The sequence below is a fragment of the Corvus moneduloides genome, chromosome 2 (assembly GCF_009650955.1).
Source record: "Corvus moneduloides isolate bCorMon1 chromosome 2, bCorMon1.pri, whole genome shotgun sequence".
Taxonomy (NCBI): Eukaryota; Metazoa; Chordata; class Aves; order Passeriformes; family Corvidae; genus Corvus; species Corvus moneduloides.
The window spans coordinates 27,910,796-27,930,363 of NC_045477.1; the positions used below are offsets into that span (position 1 = coordinate 27,910,796).

A 19,568-nucleotide genomic window follows, 5' to 3' on the forward strand; every position below is an offset into this window, starting at 1 on the left:
CAGAGCATCTCAAGCTCTTTTGGAGAAATTCAAATTATCCATGCAAGAAGGAAAGCAGCTTATTAATCATTATCCAAAAGTAACTGAGCCATTCACAGATCATCTTTTCAGACACTGTGCTGTCCCTTTTGCTGTGTGACCACGGCCAACTCTTTCTTGTTTTGGATGCATGCCCTTTGTATTTCTTTTTTTCTTTATAAAGGTTTCTGCATGTTAGATCAACCTTCTTTTACATAATCTTTACTCTTTTTTTTCTTTCTTTTTCTCAGTTCACCAAATTTTTGTGTTGGTTTCCTCTGGTCTTCTGTAAAACTTAAATTTTGATGTTCACAGAGTTAGGAGTTTGAGAATTTTTTGGATAATACTACAGCTATAGGAACTCATGTAAAAAAGTGTAATACTGTATAGAAGTAGAAGTGATTTTCATTTAGTTTTCTAAAAAATATGGCACTTCCAACTCACACGTGGAACTCACAAGCTCCAAAATGTATGTCTCCAAGTATTCTGGAGTGATTGCCATTGAACTTTCCTCATCTTCTGGCTTTCTTTTCGCTGGTGATAATGTATTGGCATTTGGACAGATCTCGTACATATTTCAGGAGTCACAGGTATTGAGCTTTAAGCTTTAAATCTTGGTGAATTATCCACTGTAAGTCTTGGGTGACATTGCTGCACTTGTCTTCTCCTTCCCCATTTTGAGTAGCTTGCTAACAAATCTAGACTTCTTGTTGGGGTTACGGTAAGAGAAATGCCACAGCACTGTGCTGCAGTCTTGCTGCCACTCTCCCATTGCTGCTTGCAGGGTTTCTGCTGGTGAGCCACTCATGCTGTGATTTTGGTGAAAGGAACACATTTCTCAGAGCTTGCCAGTTTCACAGCCACTGATCATGTCCCTGGCTATCAGTACAGGCCATCCTTTGCACCCTTGCTCTCTGGTTCCTCTAGTGCTTTTACACACCCCTCCGCATTCCTGCTTCTTTCTAACTAATCTTGATATTTCTGTATGCGGAATTTTGCATGGCAACATAATATAAACCAGGGAGTACAGTGCTGGCCCTGGCTTGGATGGCTGGCAGGATAAATCCATTTTATGCAGGGTTAATTGCACTGCAACTTGTTCCAGCTTTACTGAGAGAGACAGATGCAGGTGATTACATCATGTCTCCAATCCCTAAACCACATTACCTATTTAATATAGCTCAGTGACTGCAGTTTTCCTTTGTGCCTGTTCCTGGGTTGGTCACACCAACTTAATGCAACTGTACTCATGTGCAGTTACCTGACTGCACATTGAGGGAAACTTTATAAACCAGCTCAGGTAGGACAGGGACCCAAGGCCTGCAACAACCTGCAACACCCCTGATTCTCACAAACAAGACTCTGGAAGACTGTGGGTGCTGCAGCATGTGTCCAGGGCTGTCATCAGTGTAGTCTGGAGGGAGAAGTCCCAGCCAGAGGCACCTTCACTGACTACGGGAGTAAAGCTCCAGGTTTATTAACAGCTGAACCAGCTTCTTGGCTGAAGGAGCCCCACCCTCCCCATCATCCTAAGAAGGGCTGATGGCCTCTGCTGGCAATGCCATTTGGGCCAGCTCTGTGTCTCTGCAGCACAGCTGCACCCAAGTCAGCTGGAAAACAGTGCCCTGAGGTCTGCACAGTGCTGGATGCTCAAGGGCAGACCTGGCCAAACAGAGCCTAGGACTGCTTCTGGAAGCATCTGAGGGTAGCCCACAGAAGCCACCCTATCTGAGCAGTGAAGGGCACTATCCAGCTGAATGTCAGAGCTTCCAAAATGCTCAACAAATTCAGAACATTACTGGAATAAGAACAGCATCTGTTGGAACTTCAACCAGTGTAAAATTACATGCTCCTAATCCTTCTCCCCCACAGCACGCAATGAGTTCCACATCGAGTCAGAAAAACAGCCCAACTCGGGGCTCCAGAGATGCACTGTTGCACAACTATCCCCACTGTGGAGGTTTCTCACTCCTCCCTGAATCAGCTGGTGCCGACCACTATCCAGCACAGAAGCCATGCTCCCCAATGTGCTGTCGGAACACAACAGTGCTCAGCCATGGGAACTGCTCTTTTCTAGCCTAATCCTCTGTTCAGACAGGCTAGAATTGTTGGAGCTCTTTATTGTAGAAAGGAGATGATATTTGAAGAGATGTGCTCCATACACTGCTCCTGTACTTTGTGGCCATGTTCTGCCTCCGGGGTGATAAGCAGCAGCTACTGACATGGAGAAGTAACCCTTGAAAGGAGTTACATGGATTTTAGTTGTATTTGATACAGTTTCCCAGACAGTAATTACAGACAAATGATAAGAAGCAGTCAGAAAACTGAATGAGCCACTTTTCCAGCAGAAGTTTTGTGGGTCAGCATCAGGCTACAGAAGCCCCTCCCAGCTGACCCATAGAGAAGCTGTCCTGGGGTGACTGTATGGTACTGTATTCCCTATTGTCTGACCTATGCCAAACAGGAATCCTGTGCCTTCCTGTGTCTTTAAGCTGTTTCTCAGGAGAGGGGGGAGAGAAGCCAGGCGAATTTTTCACAGCGGTTTGTGCTCAAGGACACACACTCTCCTGCATTCCTGCTGCTACCGAGCCGAGGGAAGCACCTTCCTGCTTTTCTTCTCAGCTCTCAGCTCTCTGTAGCAGGGAAGAGACTGGCATTCTCTTGTTTTTTAGCTAGCTTCTTGTTCGTTAGCTAAAGCATGGAGTTTCCTGGGACTTTGGCTTCTTTTCTTTCTCTTCTGGACTGTCTAGCAGCACCAGAACATCACCAGGAGGCTCTGCACCACGGCCCAGAGGGGCCCATGCCAAACCCCAGCTCTGGAGACAGGAGAGCCGCACCTACCAAGGATTCTGAATCTTCCTAGGTCTTCTCCACAGTGAGAGGTTTTATTATTTAACATTATTCATTCTTTTTTCTGTGCCTGCATGCACTTTGCTTGTTAAATAAATAGGGATTTTTTTTTCACTTTCCTCTGAGGAATTTCTTTCTGAACCCGGTGGGGGAGGAGCTGCAGAAATCTGCCTTCTATTCGAGGATACGTTCATTTCAGACCTTCCTCCAAATTTGTCTCAAACCAAGACAGAAGCTCTCAGAAATGATCCCATCTGTGGATTCAAAATGCTGGGCTACAGACTTGGCCAAAAAGCCTACTCCTGCAGTCTGTCTCTCTATAGAAGCAAAAGTGCTGAAGGAGTCATATGTTCTCTGGACAGAGACTGGCTTATTTATAGCAAACTATCCCTTGGCCACAGCAGCACCCTCCTCCCGAAGTCCTGTCATTGCTTTTATAGCTGCATTTCTACTACATCTGTAGCATGCAATGGACAGGCTCAGGCATTCCTCTACCCAGCCCTCGGCTGCATTTTCATGTTGTTGTTTCATTTAGAATGATGCCCAGCAAGCACCATCCAGCAAAACTGATCTGCTAGTGCTGACCTCATATAGGATGTGTGCTCTGGGTCAATGCACCTATTTGAGTTGGGGAAAAAAATAATCTGAACACTTTTTGGATTTTTTAAATGGCAGATGCTATCTGTCAGCCCTCACCCACCTCAGTAAAGCTTCACCCAGTATGCAATAAATGAGGGACTCTAGCAGATCATCTTCTGCAATGCTTCTGCAATTTCTGTACTGTATTGTAGGGCCCCAGAAACATAAAACACTTCCCAAAGCATTAACTTGGCCCGTTCAACTCAGCAAACTCCAAGACCATTCAATTTTAAGTTACTCAAAATTCCCCTAAGAGGGAATTAGAGGAAGAAAGAGAGAAAGACAGAAAAGATATAGAAAAGGACAAACATAGCTACCACTCCTGGTTCCTGCAGTGTTCAGCAGATAGAAAGTACAGAACGAGGTAGGGTCAAGACATGTCCTTGCTGCATGTCCTCATTTAAATACCTGTTGGCTTTCCTGGGCCCTTCCCCCAGGTGGGATTTCTGGTCATTTTAGCAGCCAGATTAGGGGCTCCAGAGATGAGTGTATTGCCTCTGGTGTGCCAGGGATTGGCAGCCACTGCCAGGCTGGGATACAGGCTCGAGGAATAGGGTGTGCAGAGCAGAGCATTGCCTCGCCAGGGCAAGGCCCAACCTGCCCTTTCCCCTCACACAGGCACCCGAAATGTTTCAAACCAGCAATACTTCCAGCCTCTCACATAATTCAGAGAATGTCACAGGCTGTGCACCTTAATTTGTATTAATGTTTGTGCCCTGAACATTTTGCTTTAGCCCATAGTGCTTACATTACCTCCAGGAACACTATGTTGCACTGGACTGCAGTGTCCTGGTATTGCTGAGCTTCACTGACTGTGGTAATATTTATGTCCTGTGCCTGTCAGTGTGTTAAGGAATGAAGCTAAATAAATACTGTAAAGCTTGCAAGCCCACCCTGATTATTTTTGTGCCATTCTTTTCATTTCTGTAACTAGTTGTTAGGTTTGCACTTGTATCAGCCTGTACTGTAAGATGAGGGATCTCCTATCATTGAGATTTCCACTACTCTTTCTATGATTTGGATAGGGCTTTTAAAAAGGGATACTTCTACAAAGAAATACATGATGTTTGACCTTCTAAATTTGCAGCATTGAAGTGGGAGATACAGAGCCTTCTCTTTTCCTGGACTGGGAACCAGAAGCCTGCATGGGCTGAGGCCAAATGGGCCAGCCCAGGAATGGTGGAGTTGAGACCCCCTGGTTTCTGCAGCTCTGAGTAGATCCCCTGGTGTCTAATAACATCCATACGCCAAATGAGACTTGTGGTTGGGGGCTGCATGCAGGACACCTGTTCCTTGTGTGGCTTCTTTGAATGAGATGTTACACAGTGGCCTTCCCTGCACTGGGAAAATTAATGGGTCCCTGGCCTCCTCCACTGTCTCTTTTAAAGACACATGTGAGAACTTCCATCCCAAAGCTGCTTAAAGCTGGCCAAAGTATCCAAATGTTCATGGTAAAGTAGGAAAGGAAGGAAGGAAGGAATTCGGAAGGAAGGAATTCGGAAGGAATTCGGAAGGAAGGAATTCGGAAGGAAGGAAGGAATTCGGAAGGAATTCGGAAGGAAGGAATTCGGAAGGAAGGAATTCGGAAGGAATTCGGAAGGAAGGAAGGAATTCGGAAGGAATTCGGAAGGAATTCGGAAGGAAGGAATTCGGAAGGAAGGAAGGAAGGAAGGAAGGAAGGAAGGAAGGAAGGAAGGAAGGAAGGAATTCGGAAGGAAGGAATTCGGAAGGAAGGAATTCGGAAGGAAGGAAGGAATTCGGAAGGAAGGAAGGAAGGAAGGAAGGAAGGAATTCGGAAGGAAGGAATTCGGAAGGAATTCGGAAGGAATTCGGAAGGAAGGAAGGAAGGAAGGAAGGAAGGAAGGAAGGAAGGAAGGAAGGAAGGAAGGAAGGAAGGAAGGAATTCGGAAGGAAGGAATTCGGAAGGAAGGAAGGAATTCGGAAGGAATTCGGAAGGAATTCGGAAGGAATTCGGAAGGAAGGAAGGAAGGAAGGAAGGAATTCGGAAGGAATTCGGAAGGAAGGAAGGAATTCGGAAGGAAGGAAGGAAGGAAGGAAGGAAGGAAGGAAGGAATTCGGAAGGAAGGAATTCGGAAGGAAGGAATTCGGAAGGAAGGAATTCGGAAGGAAGGAAGGAAGGAAGGAATTCGGAAGGAAGGAAGGAAGGAATTCGGAAGGAAGGAATTCGGAAGGAAGGAAGGAAGGAATTCGGAAGGAAGGAAGGAATTCGGAAGGAAGGAATTCGGAAGGAAGGAATTCGGAAGGAAGGAATTCGGAAGGAATTCGGAAGGAATTCGGAAGGAAGGAAGGAATTCGGAAGGAATTCGGAAGGAATTCGGAAGGAATTCGGAAGGAAGGAAGGAAGGAAGGAAGGAAGGAATTCGGAAGGAATTCGGAAGGAAGGAATTCGGAAGGAAGGAAGGAATTCGGAAGGAAGGAAGGAATTCGGAAGGAAGGCATTCGGAAGGAAGGAAGGAAGGAAGGAATTCGGAAGGAAGGAATTCGGAAGGAAGGAAGGAATTCGGAAGGAAGGAATTCGGAAGGAAGGAAGGAAGGAATTCGGAAGGAAGGAATTCGGAAGGAAGGAATTCGGAAGGAAGGAAGGAATTCGGAAGGAATTCGGAAGGAATTCGGAAGGAAGGAAGGAAGGAAGGAAGGAAGGAAGGAAGGAAGGAAGGAAGGAAGGAAGGAAGGAAGGAAGGAAGGAAGGAATTCGGAAGGAATTCGGAAGGAAGGAAGGAATTCGGAAGGAAGGAATTCGGAAGGAATTCGGAAGGAAGGAATTCGGAAGGAAGGAAGGAATTCGGAAGGAAAGAATTCGGAAGGAAGGAATTCGGAAGGAATTCGGAAGGAATTCGGAAGGAAGGAATTCGGAAGGAAGGAATTCGGAAGGAATTCGGAAGGAAGGAAGGAATTCGGAAGGAAGGAAGGAATTCGGAAGGAAGGAATTCGGAAGGAAGGAAGGAATTCGGAAGGAAGGAAGGAATTCGGAAGGAAGGAATTCGGAAGGAAGGAATTCGGAAGGAAGGAAGGAAGGAATTCGGAAGGAAGGAATTCGGAAGGAAGGAATTCGGAAGGAAGGAAGGAATTCGGAAGGAAGGAATTCGGAAGGAAGGAAGGAAGGAATTCGGAAGGAAGGAATTCGGAAGGAAGGAAGGAAGGAAGGAATTCGGAAGGAAGGAATTCGGAAGGAATTCGGAAGGAAGGAAGGAATTCGGAAGGAAGGAATTTGGAAGGAATTCGGAAGGAATTCGGAAGGAAGGAATTTGGAAGGAAGGAAGGAAGGAATTCGGAAGGAAGGAATTCGGAAGGAAGGAAGGAATTCGGAAGGAAGGAATTCGGAAGGAATTCGGAAGGAATTCGGAAGGAAGGAATTCGGAAGGAAGGAAGGAATTCGGAAGGAATTCGGAAGGAATTCGGAAGGAAGGAAGGAATTCGGAAGGAAGGAATTCGGAAGGAATTCGGAAGGAAGGAAGGAATTCGGAAGGAATTCGGAAGGAATTCGGAAGGAAGGAATTCGGAAGGAAGGAAGGAAGGAAGGAAGGAAGGAAGGAAGGAAGGAAGGAAGGAAGGAAGGAAGGAATTCGGAAGGAAGGAAGGAATTCGGAAGGAAGGAATTCGGAAGGAAGGAAGGAAGGAAGGAAGGAAGGAAGGAAGGAAGGAAGGAAGGAATTCGGAAGGAAGGAAGGAATTCGGAAGGAAGGAATTCGGAAGGAAGGAAGGAAGGAATTCGGAAGGAAGGAAGGAAGGAATTCGGAAGGAATTCGGAAGGAAGGAAGGAAGGAAGGAAGGAAGGAAGGAAGGAAGGAAGGAAGGAAGGAAGGAATTCGGAAGGAATTCGGAAGGAAGGAAGGAATTCGGAAGGAATTCGGAAGGAATTCGGAAGGAATTCGGAAGGAAGGAAGGAAGGAATTCGGAAGGAAGGAATTCGGAAGGAATTCGGAAGGAAGGAAGGAATTCGGAAGGAAGGAATTCGGAAGGAAGGAAGGAAGGAAGGAAGGAAGGAAGGAAGGAAGGAAGGAAGGAAGGAAGGAAGGAAGGAAGGAAGGAAGGAAGGAAGGAAGGAAGGAAGGAAGGAAGGAAGGAAGGAAGGGAGGGAGAGAGGAACTACAGCACTACAGCACTGCTGCCTCTGCCACCCACACACACATATTTTGCAAATGAGCCATCAAAGGGCTCCTGGATGAGAGTGGGACTATGCCAGGAGGGCTCTCAAGGCCTGTGGTTAGGGCAGTCACCCAAGGAAAGGGAGTCTGCCAGGGGTGGCTGCTGTGTGTTCTGCAACCCAGCCTGCCCACCAGGCCAGCTGGACCCTGGTGGATCTCCCAGTGATCCTGGTGCCTCTCTCACATTGTCTGTGGCCATCACCTCTCTGGGAAGCCCCAGCGACAAGTGGCAAATGGCTCAGGGCCTTGTGTCTGTACGTGGGTGGCAGGGGGAGAAGAGCCACTGCTGTACAGTGTGCTGTACACACCCCCTGTCACACCTGGGTCCACTTCAAATTCAAGGCTCACCTCGTCTTTCTGGGGTGGTGTCAGGCCTTAAGCAGGTTGTCTGCTCAGGGGAGTGTTACCCTTGTGCCTCTAAATGAACACTAAATATTTACAAATTTTAGCAAGTTTGTCCTGTGTTTTCTGATACTGCTCTCCACACACTGCTCTGCTTTCAGTTTGCACAGTGACTGCCAAGGAAAAGTAGAATATTTTTTGTCGATTTCAGTATTAGCTTGTTTTTAATCCTCATAAACTGTCAGTGTAACTTTCACACAGTACTGTTTGTGTACTTATAACTACATCTTGGAACAGGGGAGACTCAGATTTTTTCCTATTTTTTTCAGTTTTGATGCTGACTACTCTGACCCTGCAGCAAAAAACCACTAAGGAATAACTACTAACTTGCTAACTAATCTCTCTCATTTTATATATGTGCCCCCTAAGAGTTAAATAAATATGTCTATAAATACAGTCCATGAAAGCTCACCCAGGGGTCAATATGCTTCATACCAAAAGCAACTTCAATTCATACTAATACAGTAAGATTTTCTGAAGAATATTGTTGGATCAGGGACAAAGTACTCAATAACTTGAAGGATCACACTGCTGAAGAGTCTGGGTGACCATTCCAAAGCTCTTACCCAAGGATTCCTACTAAAATGCATGGAGACTAAGATACCAGTCACACTAATATTGAAGGTTGTGCCCTACATATGTTTTGCTTTTTTGGGCAACTGTTTCCAACGATAATTGTTTTGTTTTGTTTTGTTTAATCCAGATTAGAAACCTGTATTTTGATACAGAGAATGATTTTGATTTTGCTGAGTCTCTTCTTCTAGCTGAAATACAGACCCACTGACAAAGAATTAAATTGATTAAATAAGAAAGAGCAATCTAATGCAAAGAGCCAGCAGAAGGAAATACTGGTTCACACAACATACTATTAACCTGTAGAAATTGTTGCCATAAAATGGAATTAAACCCAAAAGCAAACATCAAAGCACAGATTGAAGGGCATTTCTGAAAGATTTTGAAAGCATTTTAGAAAGGCTCTAAAACCTCCTGTTCAAGATTAAACCAATAATTCATTATTAGGGGTAAACAAAAGACAACAAGGTGAAGATTGTCCCCATCCATAATCCCCCTTACCCTTTTCAGCAGCATCCAAGGCTAGACACAGTAAAAGCCAGAATACAGTCAGACAGACTAGGCATAGAACTGGGAATGACATTAGTATATTTATCTTCCCTTGTAAAAACAAAAATAAAGAAATTCTTGCAGAATTGATCTTTAAAGGTCTTTCTACCTTTCTGGTGCTTTTTCAATTCAGGGGAAAAAAAAGTTTATTGACACAAGGAAAGCTGTAAACTCTGCAGCCGTAACTTTCACCCAGGTTTGAGGGGACTTCAGCTTCCCCACAGCTTTCAGTTTTAATGTCTCAGTCTCATATTAGAAATACAGTGCAAATAAAAAACTGACACATACCCCCAAATGACATTTTAAAATTATTTTAAAATGAGAAATAAATTATATTGCTATTTTTAAGTGTTGTTGACTGTATTGACTGTGAAAATTTATTCTGAAGAGCTTCTACAATAATCAAAATAACAACTCCAGCTGTTTTTAAGATACACTTCCTGTGAAGAAGGCAACTTACAAATTCCAAGGACTCAATTTTTTAAATTTCTTGACAGAATTTTTATTTTTATTGCAATATTGCCTGGACTTCACAATCTAGCACCGAGTCTTCACCCCCTCTATTGTGCAAACACATGTGACAGTATTTTGAAAATGTCTGTCTCTAGAAAACCACTGAGGAAGCCTCACAGACAGAGAAGAACACAGAGGGAACAATTGCAAAGATTTATTTAGCGCTTTCTGTGCTTGGCACTTAGAAACAGAGTTCCGTCCATAGGGCAAATCTTTATACAGCTTTTTCTTCATACATATTTTACATACCATTTTTATTGCCCTCTTTTATATTCATAATATTGAATACCCCACTAGGCATATAAATACATTTATCTACAACACCTCACAACAACTCTCAATAATATCTGTATTCTGTTACTTGGTATTTGCATTTTCACACAACTTAAATGCATAGCTTGCACCAAGCTACAATTGTTTTCTTATTTTTAAAGGATTTGAAGAGAAAAAAGGAAAAAAAAGAACAAGGAAAAAAAAACCCCAGAAAATAAAGATGTTAAAAGGTAATGATCTATTTGGTTAAACAGAGACCATGTGGCAGGTGGAAGGTTGGCAAATACTCAACCTCACTGTGTCTGAAATGCTAATGGTTTTCTACGGCAACTCTCGCATGCAAGGTCAGCTGCACTCTTGTAGAGCTCTCTTTTTTCATTGCTCTTCCCCATGTGCTCAGTCTGGACAGTTTCTTCCCACTGGGATGAGTGCTGTGGGACACACACATTCCCGACCAAGGCTGTCATCCGTTCGGTTTCACTGCATTACTTCCAGTCAAGTCGACAGGAGCTGAGCCCCCTCCCCCCATTCATCTTTCCAAAGTTCCCTCCCCATTTCTGTCTGAGGCTCATTAGTGAGCTAAAACTTTTCTCTCTCCTCTCATTCCCATCTCCATCTGCAGGTTGGATGCTGGTGAGCTCGACCTTCATAAAGCAACAGCCAGTTGGGCAGAGCCATGGTGAAAATGCAGAAACCTCTTTGGAAGAAGCTCCGGCCCAGCAGCGCCATTCCTGTGCTACAGTGGAAGAAGGCCACACAGGCCTTGCCGCTTGCAGAAATGGGCTGAGCCACTCCAGCAGTGAGGACGGTCTGGGAAGGGGGAGGGCTTTAGAGCCATGCACAGCGCAGCTTCAGAGGATGAAGCCCTGGGAGACTGCCCTTCTTCAGCACCTCTGGGAGACAGCACAGGGAATGGGTCCCTCCACGCCGAAAGCTCACACTGCTTAAAGTTAAAGCTTAAACAGTAAATTCAGCTGCTTCTCTCCAGCTTCTCATTAAAGTCATGCCCTCTTCTCTGCAATGTCCAGAAAAAGTAGATGCTCCATGCCAATCTGGAGGCCTTGGGCTACAACAAGCTGCCATGGCTGTCAGTCGAGGCTCTCCAGAAGGTTCTGGGGCACACACCTAGATGGCTTATGTTCTTTTTTATCATTACAATACTAGTTCCACTATAAGTTTGAAGGCAAAAGGGTACTGGGATGGGTTCACCCCTGGGAACAATGAAGGTCCGGCTGCCTTCAGTGCCAAGGAGAGGCATGGCTTGTTAGACCATGTGCACAGACATCTGTGAGGAGGAGCCCTGAACCGCTCCGTACTGTCTGTTGTCACAGGCGGCGGCCGTCTGCTGGTTGCTGGAGGGAGGGCTGATCATGTGCATGCCGTGATCCATCCCTGTGGAAAGGTATTGCCTCTCTCCAAAGGCCCCACTGGATGGGGAAGAGCAGAGTAAAGTGCTTTGGGAGGTGGTGAGTTTCTCTGGGCTTGCCGCCAGCCTGGGGGAAGCAGGGAAATTGTATCCATAAAGATTGTAGGGATTGTGCAGGGAGAAGGCGTTGTAGGAGCTCTGCTGCATGTGGCCACCACCAAACATGTGTGAAGAGGAGGAGGTGGAGGCAGGGTTGCCTGCTTGCATGACATACTGAAACTGGGAGCTGGGGAAAGATCCCAGCTGGCCACTGTATGCCTCCATCTTGCTGTTGCTGGGCAGGGAGGAAGGAGCCGGCATTCCTGAGATCAAGGAGGGAGTCCTCTGAGGCATGAAGGTTTCGGAGGGCTGCGAGGCAGAGGCAGTGCTGCTCTGCAGCCGGTTGTAGCCCCCGTCGCTCAGCCCTGGGTAGCTCTGCAGTGCTGCCATGTTGCTTCTGGCACACGGAGGATAATCAGACAGGTTGAGGTTGCAAAGCTGACTCTCCCGGCAGCCAACATTGAAAGTGTTGGGGGCCAGATGGAAGGCTGGAGGAGAGCAGGATGGAGAGAGAAGGTGAGAAGAAGCGGATGGTGATGGGGTCCCTGTGCTGGAGGTGGTCGGGGAGGTCCCTGTGCTGCCTCCTGCAAAACAAAACACATGGGAGGATGTTCAGCACCCAGAACCACATCTGCATAATGAGATGGTCTCACTGAAAAACAGCTTAGTTTAATAAAGAGGCAAGGGTGGTAAAATGGCCGCTGGAAAACTCAGCCTTTCTTGGCAAGGGCCCTCACTTTATTAATAGCATCCCTTGGTCTTTCTTTCTTTTTTTTTTCCTTACAACTTTGTTTTTCAACAGAAGTTTTATTCCTTTTTAAAATGGGAGAGGGAAGCACGCCTGCCACAGAGTAACCCAAGGCATTGGGAAAAGCTGCAAGGAAGCACTGCTCCATGAGTCAAGAGATCTGCCATTTCCAGGCATCTTTGCCTAGTCCTTTTTTAGGGGAAAAAAGGTAGTTTCTCCTCTTCCTGGTCTGCAGGAAGACCACCAGTCAGTGAACTGTATGGTCCCACCGCAAACATGCTTTATCATCTGCTCAGGGGCTCGTGGTAGGAAGTGGCTGAGAGCATGTTGGACTTATGCACCATTCAGCATTTTTTGTCAGCTGGCTCACGGTGCCGCGGGGCTGATTCAAGCCAGAAGTAACGCTAAAGTGAAGGGACACAGTTTCAAGCTATATCCTGCTCCAGAGAGTGCAGAAAGGGGATGTGTCAGGATTTTCAATCCTGTGCTTAAAATTTAAAAGGGATTCCATATGTTGTACCACTGGTGTTAACAAAATACTGATATATGCATGTCAGTAGTATCAATGCATTATACAGTATTTATCCTATGAATGATGTAATTGACCGTTCTTCACAGCAGGGATGCTCACATGTTCTGACCTGGGAAAATAATACTGTGTAATACTACCAAGAATGGTAGCAAACTGAAAGTAAGTGATATGAAGAAGATGATGGCACAATTTTGAGCTTGAGATTATTTATAGGCAACAGTCTGAATCAGAGGAAGCTTCCTTGAACAACCAGGAAAATCAGTTTTGTGCATAAGGGAATTCAGTGTTCTGATGTGAAATCTTTTATTTTCATTTGATTATTCTCTTTGTATGAGATTCCCTTTCTGCATTAGGGCAACCTACACTCGAGACTCTTGTAAAAGGATGGAAGAAGTGCTGGTGAAGAAATTTGACCAGAGAATAAACAGACCCAGAGGAACTGGGAGGCAGCATTTCCAACAAGGTAGAAGATTACACATGAGAAGCAAAGGGACTTGAAAAGATGGTGTTAGAGTGGGCAGGTGAAATTCACCAAGGCAGAGATTGCACACTGAGAATCAAAAACAAGGGACAGCTTTTTCTTGTATCGCCTTATGGACAAAAATCCAGCAGGATTTTGAGGTCAGTCTAGGTCAGCTGCAAAAAAACTGGAGGAACTTAATGAAGTGTTGCGTGATGAAAAGAGAATAGGTGATGCTAGTGGTTAGGAGATGCACTAGGAAACAGGTTCTGTGTCAGTATATGGTGGTGAGAATGAAAGTGAGATTATATCTGACTCCTTCTGACACATCTAGGATGAAACAGAATGGGCAGTGAAAATGTAACCTTGAGACATTAATAATATTTGTGATTTTTTAATTAAAAATTTTTTTGAACCCAGATTCCAAAAAAAAGAAGAAAAGCAGCATTGGGTAAGCATAGCCTGAAGTGATTGCTGTTTACCTAGGCAACACTAACAAAAGGCAAATTTTTATGTTGCTAAGTCAAAGCAGTCATTCCCATTACCAGCCATGGGGAGGAATGCTTATCAGTTATTGCTGAGCCACTGACTCTTTTTGTCAGTCATTCAGAAGCATAAAAGAGAAATATTGCATCAAATCTCCATTAAAGTAAATGAGAGAAATTGAATTTCAAATGCCGTCATGGACCCTCTGCATTCACTTCTCAACAATACTGAAATGCTCAAACTTGCTCACATATTTTATCTCCAGAGTTCAAAGGCTTGCTGCGTAAATTTCTAATTTAGCATTTATTTTAAAGGCTACACTTCTCTGGTTCATTTAAGGCCTCTGACAGACAACCTCAGGCTGTTTTGGCTGTGGTAAGTTAAGATGGTACCTTCTCCAGCCTTTCCCCCTGTCTCTCTTTTACAGGTTGTCAATACTACAGTAGGGTCAGCAGAAGGGAAGGTCAGCCTCTACACGAGTAGCTCAATTGCAGCCTGTTTTAGTTGAAATTGCTGATAAAGGTGAGATTGAACTGAGGTACACAACTACAGACACCCATTTTTCTGTTAGCCCTTGATAGAGAGAGCACAACATGTAATGGGGAGCGCAGGCAGACAGGTGAATTCATGTATCATCTTCTAGTTATCCAAGCCCAAAATACGGAGGTCAAATAACCACAAAACAAATACAGCACAAAGTGAGATGTATTTAACCCACAGGAAACCTGCTTTTGACTCTTTACACCATGCATTTAATGAACAAACTGCAGAAAGTGACTCACTTGCTGACAGCGTCTGGAGAATAAGTAAAAATGGGTATGTATATATGTATGAGTATTTAATGATCTGCTTGAAATAAAATATGTAGAATAAATTATTAAATGCAGTGTCTTCATTTCAGTCTTCCTTTACCCATAGTTAACCTTTAAAAACTCAGGAGGAGAAAAGTGCACACACCAGTTACCTCAATCATAAGAGGCTTTGGCTACACAGAGTAAAAGTAGAGATTGCATATTAGCAATTTCAAGGATTCCTTAATGGTTCCAACACTGAGAATTGCACATTTCAGGTCACTCCCAAAGAGGGTCTGAGTGATTCTGCTTTGAATAATCCCTATTTGCAGGCCAACAGGAAAACCCTGAAGTGACAACACAGAAGTGAGGAAACAAAGTAAAAAAGATTTTTCTTTTTCTCTGTTAACTTCAAAATGATGAGGAGGTAAGAGACCCATCAACGGGAGCAAATGGCAAACTTGACAATTATCTTCCAAGAATGCTTTGCTACTAACACCAATCACAAGCACAGGACACACCACACTTTTGCTGCAACAGAGCCTATTGCAGAAGCAGGAAGTTCCTGATCATTTGCAAAACAGTGTTTACACCTTTAAGTAGAACAGGAAATAGTACAAAGCAAGGCCTGTCTCAGCTCATCCTCTTTGGACCAGCTCCGCTCTGCTCTGAAGGATATTTCTTAGCCATCTTTGCTAGCAGCCCTAAGTATGGGCCGTACACAGCCTGGACTTACATGAAGTTGTAACTTGGTGTATAGCTGTTACAAAGTCAGCCAAGTACCCCTAGAGATGGCAGCAAGCCCAGCAAATATATCCACACCATACCACAGTCTTGGATACACAGATGTGTGTGTCATTTTAATGGAAGGCATGGATACAAACCAATCTAGTTAAACTGATACACAGAACTATGTTTAGGTCTGGTTTAAGTCAACTGAAACCACATTTAAGCAAGAATAAAATGAATCCCTCAATAATTCTCCTCTGTTCCTTTTCTCTACACACTGTTTCCTGTGGGAATAGTTGCCAACACCAAAAGCATTTACCAGTAATGTCACAGTATCTCTCACCTCCACACTTACCACGATTCCAGAGTGATTAATTACTATTTTGACTGGCCTCCAGAAGATCATTTTTTGGCTCTGCAGACATTGGTCCCACCTATGTGTGGTGATCAGGTCACATTCGTATAAAATAGACGGTTCAGAACTTCAAAGGCCCCTCCTTTGTGTCTGAACCCTGCCCCACATGGCAGGAGAAAGTGTCTGTCCTCACAGTGTCCTGCTATTCTGTCCAGGGTTTAGCCAAGCAATGCTGTCAACCTGAAAGGAGCTTGTTCTCTGGGCATACAAGTGATAACTAAGTTGACCTTATCAAAAGGACAGAAGCATTTTCAATGAGGGGAACTGGAGAATGATCAAGTGCAAGAGAAGTCAAAATTTGCAAACTGGGTCTGAGAAGTACAGAAAAAGAAGAAGGAAATCATGGTGGAAGACAGGGAGACCATGTGGAGAGGGTGGGATGTAAAGGCAAACCTTCCTCTTCTTGCCAGCGTTTCCTCTTGTGACACCGAATAGAAATGCTGTCTGTGCACCAGTGTCAGATACAGGCCCACAAGGCTTAGGGAAGAAACTCCAGCTTTTCCTCTGGGTATCAACAAGAACTGCCATTAAAATATCATCTGAAGTAGCTTACGACTGGTATTTCCTTCCTGTCTCGTGTGTCCATCCAAGCCTCAGTAATGGTGCCATCTTCCTGTATGTTCTCAACAGACCCTTGCTTTTGCTTTAACCTAGACTGAGCTTGTGTTATGGACAATTTCAGGGCAAACTGCAGCCCAAACATCCATAGTCATACATGCCTTAAATGTGCCTTAAAATGAGGGGTTTGGAGTATTCTTGAAGCATTCAGCATGACAGGGCATCTGAAGTGCTACAGGGACCTCTTCCACAGAAGGCAGGTCACGTAGAGAACTTCTAACACTGCAGTGTAGATGGAAAACACATCTTCCAGCAGCCAGCATTAGCCAAAGGAGCTTTCTGGCAACAGCAAGATAGTGGGGAGAGCGTCAGTGCCAAGGGAGTCTGAAGGAATTGTGCATGGAAAATTTTCTGGGATCTCTTTTACGAATGACACCATACTATTCACTTGACCCACAACTTATCCCAACCTCCTTTATCTGAAAGGTGCACATAAATCAAACTTTGGACTCCACTGCAGCATATTTTCCTTGCCAATGTTTCCAGGCATCGGATGCTACCATCACCTGCAGTGCCTCCGTACAAACCTTTCGGTCCCTGAAGTCCTTGCTTAGTGCAGAGCTGCTGTCAGCACAAGTTACCTGAACATGAATGCCATACCCTGTGCAATGGCAGGATCTCATCAGACAGACAAAAACTCTAGAGCAGTCTGGGCACTTGGTCACAACCTGCAGTTCTCAGCATGGCTGGTCTCAGACAGGGATGGCCTGGTATTCATTGTCACATTGCAAAGAGATGTGGCTGCGTGTCCTCGGAGCTTGTGCCTTACTTTCTAACAAGGATGGGAGCAGCAAGGTGGTTTGTCTTAAGATTTTACATTTTGATGGGTCAGGCAGCACAAAGTTATTCTTTGAGTGCAAGTGCTTTTTAGAGAGCTTAGCCCACACCCACCTACAAGCTAGTTTATCTTGTGGCCAGACACGAACTGCAGGGTCAGCATGGCCAGTCCACAGCCTGGAGGCTGTGCTGAGCCCACAGGACAGTGTCCAGCCCACAGCCTCAGCCAAGCCATCTCCTTCCACCTCCATATGTGAACAGGACTAACTCAAAAGCCAGATGCTTGCATTGATAGGTGCACAACCTCACCTATCCACCTCCTGGAGGAGCCACAGCCCCTCCTCTGACACCTGCCTGAGATGTTGGCATCTTCATCATGTGATAGGCAGGTGTCCAAGCACCTGAAGGTGCAGGAGAAAGGGACTGTGGCCTCTAGTCATTCACCTGGCTCATAGCTCTCCTCCTGGCACTTAACTTGAGTAAATAAGCCCTCCTGAGAGGCAGTTTATATTCACTTGGGCACAGAGCCATGATAATGCAACTCTCCAGCTTTCCAAATGGAGCTGGCCAGGAGCTGGCATGTGTCTGGCCAGAAAGGAGCACAGAGGAGCCTGTCCATGCAGATGTACTCCAAGGCATTTCTGAAAAGTCTGGGTTTTGTGAGGATTCTACAGTCTTGAATGCATATGTACAGGGTCTTTCTAAAGCACAGGAAAGAGCAACTCTTCCCAGTGTTTTGCAGTGTTCTATCCTCGGACACAACAGTAAATAAATGTAATGGCATGCATGCAGGAAAACAAATTTGAACAAAAAGGTAAATCCTATTCCTATTCTGTTCACTTGCACACACATGCACAGTAAGTATGGCACACGAAATTTACTCTCTGCCTTCCTTCACCCTTGGCTGCAGAGCAAAAATTAAATTTGTTAATTGCCCAAGGATGGGAACCTGAGGGAGTAATGAGGTCAGGAGGGAGGGTTTGTGCAGATTGCCTGACTGATAGATTACGAGGCCAGAGTGTGCCACTGTAATTATCTGATCTCATGTCCTTTTGGAGCCAGGCATAGCACAAACCTGGATCCATTTCTGCTTCAAGCAGCACATGCCTCAGTCCTGCTTGATGCCTACAGACATCTAAATGCCACAATATCAGGTGTCACTCCTGCTCTTACCTATCATGGCAACGTTTTCCTTGCAAGTATAATTGGCAGCTCAAGGTCTCTGCTCCCATTCCTAGCTTTCCAAAACTCAAACCTAAAACCTTCAGAAGGACTAAAAGATTCTTCATCACCATTGCTACTCCTCTGAGTTCCCTCTTTACCTCCTTGGAAAACTAAATGTCTTTGATGCCTGTTGTCTTCTCACCAAGAAAGAGCAGGGCCACTTGGTCTGTGACATGCTGGACCCTCTCTCTTCAATCCTTCCCTGTTTTTAGGAATGAAAACTTCCCACTTTTGTGGGAATGAGAGCCATTTCTGTCTTCACGGAGTGTAGCTGCCTTTTTTTCTCTCTAGAGCCCTTGGCCAATTATCAAATTATGAATCCACTGGTAAAATCTTTAAAAGGCCCAGATGAGACTCAGAACCTACTGTGTGCCAAGTTGCTGGGTTGTAGAGGAAACATAAAGAGTGCTTTGTAGTTCTTTGGGATACAGCTCACAGAGCACATAAAAAAAAAAAAAAGATAATTACAGCAATAGGTTTAACGGGGAAAGTATGTACTGTATGGCACAAAAGTGAGGAATGAAAGGAAATTTTGGTTAAGGTTAGCAAATTACAGAGAAGGACTTTTTTAATACGTTTGCCTCAAATTACAAGAATCACTGGAATTAATGGTAGATCTAGAACAGCTCAGAAAAATACTTTACTTCCCTTTACCTCTTACAAATTTCTGCAATGCAAACTGAGCAGTCAGAAAGTTAGAGATAAAACTTGCCTCGGTCACCCTCAAAGATAAAATATTTTCAAGACATAATGGTAAAAAGCAACCCTTTCTTGTAATGTGGACAAAAAGTGCGATTCAGGACATGTGATTTCCATTCCCACCCATATCCAGAGCTGAGACAAGACAGCTGAGGAAAAACGTCAAAGTACTGTGGCAAATTCAAGGAACATGTAATTTTCTATTCATAACAAAATAATGTGCTGCTCTGAGGAAACTGTGCAAATCTTCAAAGTGTCATTGCCCACCTCCAGTTATTCATGCGAAATCTGATCACCACTCATCAGGTAACAGAGACTTAGGCTTCAATCACTAGAACTCAGGGTAAACACCTCTCCTGAGCAACAAAGCACTTCAGGCTCCTTTTAGGTCGTGAGGAAGTGGCACAGACTTTGACTTCCAGCTTCTTGTGTCACATCTGGGAGGGTATTTTAATTTTTCAGTGAAGCACCAAAAACGTCCCTTCTCTAAAGAAAAACTTTCTGCAGCTCAACCTAGAAGAAGCTGGAACAGCTTGTTCCCTGGTGCTTTGTTTAAATGAGGCAATCTACGAGCCATTTGAAGTATGCAGCAGAAACCAGCACTTGATCCCAATAACTCTGGCAACAACTGCTCTGTTTCC

At 44.7% G+C, this 19,568-nt stretch overlaps 1 protein-coding gene across 2 annotated transcripts in view; it reads right to left on the reverse strand.

The window, feature by feature from the left end:
* Positions 1-9,670: 9,670 nt before the first annotated feature.
* Positions 9,671-19,568, reverse strand: part of TBX15 (T-box transcription factor 15) — a 92,888-nt gene continuing 82,990 nt past the window's right edge. For both annotated transcript variants that reach the window (XM_032098675.1, XM_032098674.1), the window contains exon 8: positions 9,671-12,032. In XM_032098675.1, coding sequence (XP_031954566.1) covers positions 11,248-12,032 — 785 coding nt within the window. In that variant the 3' untranslated portion in view covers positions 9,671-11,247. The remainder of the gene's footprint in view (positions 12,033-19,568) is intronic.